Consider the following 9,294-nt stretch of genomic DNA (forward strand, 5'->3'; position numbering starts at 1 on the left):
TGGCACTGCAAATCCCTGCTGGATGGCAGCCAAGCCAGCGGAGCAGTGACCTGGTGGCAGCAGGGGACGTGCTGCTTTGCTGTGGCTGCCGACGGCAGCGTGCTGTGGGTACCCAGCCGTGCCCAAGGCGTGCAGCGATGGCACAGCCGTGCCAGCCCCGGCAGCCCTGCAGGCTGGGTTTAGCCACGATCACCTGGCTGACACGGAGCCCCCCATTCCTCAAAGTCCCTGGAAAACACAATGCTTTTCATGCAAACGGCATTTAAGGAGCCGATTCTTTGCCTGACACTGAAATTCCCACAGAAAATTGCCGGGGAGAGAGGGCTCACCCCTGCCTTCACCCCAGGGCTGCTCCCAGCCCCGGATGGGGAATGCTGGCCAAAACACACACACGGAGTCAGTCGTAAGAAAAATAAACGCCGAGCCCTGAACATCCCTGTGCTCCTGCACACAGCCTGGCAGGCGAAGCTGAACGCTCCCCTGCCTCGGCACCGCGGGTGGTGGGGGCGAGGGCAGGGCACAGGGAGCAGAAAAGGGGCTCGCAAAGAGAAAAAGGAAAAAAAAAAAAAAAAAAAAAAAAAAAACCCAAAAAAAAAAAAAAAAAAAAAAAAAATAAAAAAGAAAGAGTCAGAGAAAAATTTAACAACCCTTCTCCTTGGACAGAAGGGAACGGGGCAGCAGCTTCCACACCGGTCCCAGCTCGGCCCTCCCCGGGTGGCTCTTCCTGCTGGTGCCTGGGGACGCCCCCCTTCCCTCCTCCTCCTCCCCCTCATCTCCTCCTTCTCCTCCTCCCCCTCATCTCCTCCTCCTCTCCCTCTCCTCCTCCTCCTCCTCCCCTCGCCCCGCTGATTGGTCCAGCCCGGCTATATTTTGCCCCTTCCAGCCCAGCATCATCCCAAAAGTTTTTTTTGGGGGGAAAGGGGGGAAAAAAACAAAAAAAGATAGGGAAAAAAAAAAAAAAAGAAAGAAAAGAAACCAAAACAAACGCAGGCGAGCCCGAGTCCCCCGAAGGCAGGCGAGGGAAGCGAGCTGCGGGCGGCTGCTCGGCGGTGCTGGACCCGGTGGGACGCGGCAGGAATCCCGATTCTCTCTCCGGCACCCGGTCGGGTCGGACACAAAGTGCTGTCTAGCTGGAATGAATATATCTGAGTCTAACTACTGCCGAGAGGAGATATCGCAACCCCGGGGCGACTGTTCATGGGTCACCGCCGCCGTGCCGGCCGCTGAGCCCGGGCTCGCCTTCCCGCGCCCCCCGGGAGCCGCCTCCCCCGCCAGCCGCACGCCCAGCCCCGAGCCCGGCTTCGCCTTCGGCCCCGGCCCCGGCGGCGCGGCCCCCGGCGCGGCCCCCAGCCGCACGCCCAGCCCCGAGCCGGGCTATGGATACAGCCCCCCGGCCGGCCGCCCCGAGGGCAAGGCCGCCGAGGACTCCCGCATCCGCCGGCCCATGAACGCCTTCATGGTCTGGGCGAAGGATGAGCGCAAGCGGCTGGCGCAGCAGAACCCCGACCTGCACAACGCCGTGCTCAGCAAGATGCTGGGTGAGCGGGAGCGGAGCGGGAGGAGGGCTGGGGGCGCGGGGATGCGGGGTGCGGGGCTGGGGATGCGGGAGTATGGAGATAGGGATGCGGGGATGCTGCGTTACGGGGCTGGGGATGCGGAGGTGCAGGCTGGGGATGCGGGCTGCAAGAATACAGGGCTGTGGGATTCAGGCTTACAGAGCCAGGGACATGGAGATGTGGGCATGGGGATCCAGTCTGCAAGAATACAGGGCTGTGAGATGCAGGCTTACAGAGCTAGGGACATGGGGATATGGGGCTTAGGATCCAGGCTACCAGAGTACAGGGCTGTGGGATGGGGAGGATATCGAGCTGAGGAGACAGGAATGTGGGAGTACAGGGCTGGAAATACAGCCGTACAGATACAGGGCTGGGGATGTGGGCTGCAAGAATGCAGGGGTGCAGGATAAGGGGGAACAGAGCTCAGAATGTTGGGGTACAGAGCTGGGGGTGTACAGAATAGGCGGATTTGGTTCTGATAGTCCAAGGCAGTGGGATGCAGGGCTACAGAGCTGGAGATGTGAATTGCTGGGATAGTCAGGGATTCAGGGCTGGGAGTGTGGGATGGAGCTGTACAGGGATTTGGGATGTGTGCTAGAGTCCAGGGTTGTGGGATGCAGACTGCACAGATACAAGGTAGCAGGCTGTAGGATGCAAGGATATGGGGTTCTGCTAGCCAGGCTCCAAGGGTACAGGACTGCGGGATACAGACTGCAAGAATATGGGAGCGCAGGAGCTGGGGTACAAGGATGGGGGATACAGAGATGGGGGATGCAGGGCTATGGGCTGCAAGGGTAAAGAGCTCCAGGACACAAGCTTTAGGGATGTGGGATGAAGGGCTACCAGTTGCAGGTTGCAAGGATGCAGGGCTGCAAGTATGCAAGCTGTAAAGATGCAGGATTCTTGGATGGGACTCTTGGATGCAGGACTCAGGCTGTGGGATGTGGCGTTACAGGATGTGGGAATATGGGGCTGTGGGATGCGAGGATGTGAAAACACAGAGCTGTATGTACACAAGATGCAGGGAAACAGGGCTGCGGGATGCAGAGATGCAGGGCTGAGGGATACACAGCTGCAGGGATGCAGGATATGGGAATACAGGCTGCAGGATGCGGGATGCACGACTATAGGATGCGGGATGTGGGAACACGGGAAGCAGGATATGGGTAAATGGAGCTGCAGGATGCGGGACTACGGGAAGCAGGATATGGCCAGACAGAGCAGCAGGATGCAGAGACACGGGGCTGCGGAGTGTGGGGATGTGGGATTCAGGATATGGTGCTGTGAGTTTTTGGGATGGGTGGTTTGCACTGCAGAGGTGCAGTCTATGGATGCGAGATGCAGGGAAGCAGGGACTGTGGTCTGTACCAAGGCACAGTGGGAGGCAGAATCCCCAGCCCTGGCAAAGGGATTCCCATTCCACGTAGCCCCATTCTCCCACTGCACTGAAGTGCTGGGCACTGCTGGAGCCTCCTTCTGGGACAAGGGAATAGCCTGGCTTGGAAACCCATTCCCCAGCCCTTCCTGCTGCCAGCAGTGAGGCCCCGCTCAGGTGCCAAGCAATCTTCAGGAGCCCTTCACCCCTGGGCTGCCTCTCCCTGGATGCCCCTATGCCCTGGCCAGTGCCAGGTGGCTGAGCCACTCTCACAGATCTTCTCTTTCCTCTTCCAGGCCAATCGTGGAAAGCGCTGAGCGCCAGCGACAAGCGTCCCTTCGTGGAAGAGGCAGAGCGACTGCGAATCCAGCATCTCCAGGATCACCCCAACTACAAATACCGCCCAAGGAGAAAGAAGCAAGCCAAGAAAATCAAGAGGATGGAACCCAATATCCTCCTGCATAACCTTTCCCAGCCTTGCAGTGACAACTTCAGCATGAGTCACCATGGCGGCAGCCAGCCGGGCCACCCCCAGCCTCCCCCACTTAACCACTTCAGAGAACTCCACTCCATGGGGTCGGATATTGAAAACTATGGCTTGCCAACTCCTGAGATGTCTCCCTTGGATGTCTTGGAACAGACCGAGCCGGCGTTTTTCCCTCCGCACATGCAGGATGACTGCAACATGATGCCCTTTCGCGGCTACCACCACCATCACCAGATGGAGTTTCCCCAGGAGAAGTGCATGGGGCGGGACGTGGCCGTGCCCTACACGCAGACCCCCTCACACTTGGCCGACGCCATGAGGACTCCCCATCCCTCCAGCCTTTACTACAACCAGATGTGCTCGGGAACTCAGAACGGGCTTTCCGCCCACCTGGGCCAGCTGTCGCCCCCGCCTGAAGCCCACCACATGGAGAGCGTGGATCACTTGAACCAAACCGAGCTCTGGACAGACGTTGACCGCAATGAGTTTGACCAGTATTTGAACATGAGCAGGACTCGTCCCGAAGCCTCGGGCCTCCCTTACCATGTCTCCCTGTCCAAAGTGACTCCTAGAAGCATCTCCTGCGAGGAGAGCAGTTTGATATCTGCCCTGTCCGATGCCAGCAGTGCTGTTTACTATAGCCCCTGCATCACTGGTTAGGTTGACCCCACCATCCAATGCGTGCACCAGGAGAGCCCCGACTCTCCTCTAAAAACAAAAAGCCATCCTCCTTTAACCACGAGCTCCATCATATTTAGAGTATCTCATTAAATGCATCGCTTTCTTGTTTGTTCTTTTTTATTTTGATTTTTTTTTCAATTTTTTTTAGAGACAGACCATGCTGAACTCACTGATATACCGTATAACTATATAACACAGATAGATGCCTTTCCCCGCCGTGCTCCCCGCTCCAGCCCTCGGCAGGGCACGTCTCCAGCTCCCGCCAGCTCCAAGGGGCATTTTCAAGCCAATTCCAGTAAATCCTGCCTGAACCAATCACACCAGGATGAGCCAAAGTGTGACCTGTCCCCAGTATTTAACCCAAGGACAGGTGAACTTTTAGGGGGGAAAAAGCTTTTAGAAAGACTTTGCCGGGGCTGTTAAAGAGTCGGCGCCCATTAGGGGTGGGCTTTAGGACAGTTTTTACTGTATTCTCAGCAATATATTTTAATTGGGCAACAAAACTATATTTTTACTAAGCATTTTTATATATAAAATGGTATTTAATGTCTTTTGGGGTTTTTTTATTAGACTTTTTAAAAAGAAATCAAGGGATATCCATGAGATCTAAAGCATTTATGTAGCAAAGCTGAATTTAAAGAAAAAAAAAAGGAAGGGGGAAAAAAGGAGATATTTTGTGAAAAGGGAATGCTAATGTAAATATTGAGGAACAACTGACTGGAATTTTGTACAAAAGAAAAATATGACTGCAAACACTTTTATTGTCTAGAACTGTATGGAGAGCAAACTGTTTTATTCTGGTTAATTATTAAAACATCTTCATATAATTGTTCCCATCTTGTGTGCTTGTTGTGTGAACACATATTTTCCGCAAATACATGTTGTCCCAACCATTTCCAGATTTTTGTATCCGTTGATTAATGTTTTGACAACCTGGCAAATGTATTCATTTCCAAGCTGCCGCCCGCCCGCCCCGTCAGCCGCCTCGAGCTCCGCGAGCGCGGCTCTGCTCGGCTCGGCATGGGACAGTGACTTGGGATGGGATGGGATGGGATGGGATGGGATGGGATTCTGGCAGCAGCCCCACAGCACCGTGCCGTGCTGCCCGGAGATGCTCCCAGCAGGAAAAGCAGCTGTTCTCAGATTAAAATATAATAAAACATGTGATATCCTCCTCCGAAACGAGCCTTGGTGTGGTCATTGTTTTGGCAGGCTGGCAGCGCACCGATGCATGGTCTCCATGGCTCAACCTGTTTTCCCATGAAACCCCCCAAAAATAGAGCCAGGCTGCTCCAGTGCTTTCTCTCCAATCCTCAGAGCTGGAAGAAAACTCCGTGTACCAGAGCCTTTCCTCCTCCTGGCCTTCATTGGCTGCTTCCCGGCTCCAGCAGCGGCGGATCTTGCCGAGCCATCACCATGCCCAGCCGGATCCTGCTCAGAGCTGCTGGTGCTTTGCTGGAGTTTCATCCCCATCCTGTGAATCACTGTATGATTTACAGGGAGCTTTTTTGTTCAATTTGAAAAGGAGGAACAACAATCTGTTGCTTAAAACTCGGTGGCATCCGTTCCTTGAGCGCCGAGTGATTTAAACCAGGCTGATATCGCCAAAAAAGGCTGTTTAAATTTTTTTTTTTTTAAATTGAATAGAAGAAGAGGTTTTTTGTTGTTGTTGTTGGCAAAGAATTGCCTTTTAGGGGAAATGGATATTTAACAAATGACATTAATTTTCAAGCTTCTCCTAAATTAAATTCACATTAGTGTTAACAGGACTCAATCCTGACTCACTTTTTTTTGTTGTTGTTGAATGTGAAGCGCTAATAAACGGGACCACTCCGGGGGCTGGCGACGCGTTCCCATGGAACGCCACAAAGGCGCTTCATTGTCTTTCCATATACAGTATGTAAAAAGGGGGAATACATGGAAAAATGACCTCACTACCTACACGGGAGGGCTGGCGGGCGCCCGGCGGGTGCCAGAACCCGCGCTGCAGCAAACAAACACAACACCAAATGAGAAGCATCCTGTGCCGCCGCCGATGACTATGAAAGGAAGCAGCCGGCTATGGGCTCCATCCCGCTCCGCTCCCCGAAGCGGCCTGGGAGGAAGGACATGAGGGAGGGGGGAGAAGAAGAAAGCCCTGAGTTATTTTCCAGCTTCCAGCTTCCAGGTACCTTCCAGGCATGGATGCGGTCACTTCCTGCGGTTCAAAGCAGCGGTGAGCAGGCTGGTGCTCGCCCAGCTGCTCTGCCGTGCCGGGGAGAGCCGCTGTCCATCACATCGTGGAGCAAACGTGAAGTCGCTTTTCTGCAGCACAAATTCACTTCTTGCCCTGTGGTTCAGGCTGTGCCAGCTGGCCGTGGTTTTTCAATTGAAGGAGGGTCAATTTAGATTAGATATGAGAGGTCGTTAGAATGAGGGTGGTGATGCTCTGGCACAGGCTCCTGGAGAAGCTATGGATGCCCCATTCCTGGAAGTGTCCAAGACCAGGTTGGAGTTACCTGGTCTAGTGGAAGGTGTCCCTGTTCATGGCAGAGGGCTAGAAATTGATGACCCTTAAGGTTCTTTCCAACCAAAACCAGGCTGTGATTCATGCCCCAGGATGCTGCTGTGGGGCTACAGCAGGTACTGAAAGCTGCAATGGATGGTCATTCCCGTCCATAACTGCACCAAGGATACACCACGTTGAGGCCACAGCCACTGTGAAAGCCCCACCTCACTGGCCAGCCCTACCCCAGTTCACAGGGAAACAAAATAGAAGGGAAAGGAAAGAGGAAAAAAAGCCCTCCACCTCTTCACAGTCACTGCTGCAGCCTCATGGTTTAGCCATGGCCAGGACAGGATTTGTCCCCCTCCAAATCCAGGGTTTGGTGAGACTGGTGGCACAGTGGCTGATCCGGCTCCATCAGGAGGACAGAGGGCTCAGCTGAACCTGGGAGAGGTGCTGGGTCCTTGGGAAGGGTGCTGGAACCTTGATGGCTTTTAACCACACCACTTATTTTACATATTATTTTTATAATTTTATATCTTGTTTCATATCTTATATATTAGTTATATGTTTATCTGTATTATTTTATACACTAGAATTTATTTTATATTTTTGTATATTTAATATTTTAATATATTTTCAATATTTTTATATGTTACTTTTATATGTTTTTGACATACATATTATTTTTATCTTTCCCCTGCCCCTGTCCCTGTACAGCTGCTCTGGGGCCAGGAAACCATCCCCCAGTGTTTTCTTTCACTGCATGCCAATGGCTCAGGTGTGACGTGGGACTGGAAATGGCTGGAGCTGACATAGTTTGAGGATGATTTCACTGCCGTTATGGCTCAGGCTGGGGCTGTTACTGCACAGCCCCTTCCGATTTTTATGACTTAATCTCTCCAAAGCTCAAGGCCGGATGGTTTTGGGCTGGGGAGGAGGAGTGAGGGGCTTTTAGCAGGTCGTTACAGCAGAAATATGGAGAAGGTACTTGACAGGTAAATGGAAAACCTGACAGCCCATCCCGCCGGCTTTCCCAGGATGCAGGGAGAGGGGGAGGCAATGCCAGGTCCTACCTGGGCTTTATGGGCAGGTGGCATCTGCTCCGTGTCCGCTGGGGGTGAGGGGCAGTAGATTCTACCCGTGTGCAACCGTGCGTGTGCCCCAACGCATCCGTGTGCAAACCTGCAAGTGTGCAAGCATTGGTGTGCATGGATGTGGATGGGTGTGCAAGCACCTGTGTGTTCCTGCACCACTGCATGCACCCATGCTCACATCCATCCATCCCTCTGTGCATTATCCACGTGTGCAGGCATGTGTGTGTGTGAACATCCCTGGATATCCATGTGCCTGCTCTGGGCGGGTTGTGTGTGTGTGTGCCATGTGTGAGCACCTCTGCACGTGTGTGCTGCTCTTTTTTCTGCATCATTTTTGTTGTCCCTTTATGTGTCTGAGCCTGCACATGCATCCGTGAGTTCCTCCACGTGTATCCATGCGTGCATCTCTCTGTGGATATGTCTGTGCATCCATGGGTGTGTATGCATCTGTGTGTGCATCTCCATGTATTCCTCCCTCCATGTGCCCTTGTCCATGTGTCCATGTGACACACCAGTGTGTGTGTGTGTGTGTGTGTGTGTGTGTTCTGCTGGAGGTTCACAGATCAGCTTTATAGACGTTCTGGATTTTTTACAGCGTTACGGAGTGCTCGATGACATCACCCACCCAAATATTAAAACCTCATGTGCCAGCCAGCCCAGCCCGGCAGCGTTCGGCTCCGGGCTCGCTGCTCCCAAGGCTGAGGCTGTGGCACAGCCAGGGGCAAACGGGATGCACAGGGCAGCCCCAGCCATCCCAGCCCAGGGCTCACCGTTGGGGTGAGAACACTGACACAACAGCCTTGATGAAGTCATCCTGGCTGGGATGAACAGGGAATTAGAGCCTCTTCATCCCTGTATTTTGCGTGTTCAGCATGGGGGCATCTCTGGGAAAAGGAATAAGCTGCCGATGCTGGTTCCTCACTGTGGCACCAGGCAGCTGCTCTAGACCAAGTGATGGGACTGATATCTCTCTCCCTACTCCAGAAAAAAAAAAAAAAAAAAAAAAAAAAAAAAATTTTACAAAAAAAAACTTTTTTGGGGGAAAAAAAGATTTATCAAAACCAAACCTGTTTGTGGGAAACAGCTCCAAAACATTTCCTGACTCGAGAAAAAGTGCATTGGAAAAAAAAAAAAGTTTCCAGATTTTTTTCGATGGGAGGCAAAACCTTTGGAGAGGTAACAGCATTCTGTGGTGGGAGGTTAACCAAAGGGAAAAGGTTGAAATGCAAAGAAAGGTTTCAGATGTTCTCAGAACAACCTTTCCTGGTCGAGCAGAATCAAAGTTCCCAAGCCTTCCCCAACTTTCTTCTTTGCAGCTCAGTTTGGGAAAGGAAATGTTTGGAAATCTCAGTGCTCCTTGCAGACACGAAAGGCCCCGTTTCCTCTGCACCATGCCCAGAGCTGCCTGGCAGCAGGAACACTTGGGTGAGGCTGGGTGCCCGCCCCAGCTCTGCTTCCAGCAGCAGGAATTCTCTGCAGGCAGGGGAGGGCAGCTGCCTGCAGGTAACAGGAGTTTGGATGTCATAAATATTACAGGTTTTGCAAAAGAAAAAGAAAGAAGCCAGCAAGGATTCTTTAATGTGACCTGGAAAATCTGTGCAGCCTGAAATGCT

The 9,294-nt window shown here is 52.8% G+C and overlaps 1 protein-coding gene across 1 annotated transcript; it reads left to right on the forward strand.

Annotated features, from left to right (window-relative positions):
• Nucleotides 1–896: 896 nt before the first annotated feature.
• On the forward strand, nucleotides 897–4,926 carry SOX18 (SRY-box transcription factor 18). Its single transcript, XM_041396169.1, has 2 exons — nucleotides 897–1,538; nucleotides 3,228–4,926. The coding sequence occupies exons 1-2, from the start codon at nucleotides 1,136–1,138 to the stop codon at nucleotides 4,076–4,078; spliced, it is 1,254 nt and encodes a 417-aa protein (XP_041252103.1). The 5' UTR covers nucleotides 897–1,135; the 3' UTR covers nucleotides 4,079–4,926.
• Nucleotides 4,927–9,294: the final 4,368 nt, after the last annotated feature.

Source organism: Onychostruthus taczanowskii, unplaced genomic scaffold, assembly GCF_017590055.1.
Source record: "Onychostruthus taczanowskii isolate IOZ18803 unplaced genomic scaffold, ASM1759005v1 scaffold126, whole genome shotgun sequence".
Lineage (NCBI taxonomy): Eukaryota > Metazoa > Chordata > Aves > Passeriformes > Passeridae > Onychostruthus > Onychostruthus taczanowskii.

Coding starts and splice junctions, on each gene's coding strand:
- SOX18 (XM_041396169.1), top strand. CDS start 1,136: ATGAATATATCTGAGTCTAACTACTGCCGAGAGGAGATATCGCAACCC. Junction 1,539..3,227: donor CGTGCTCAGCAAGATGCTGG/GTGAGCGGGAGC, acceptor TTCCTCTTCCAG/GCCAATCGTGGAAAGCGCTG.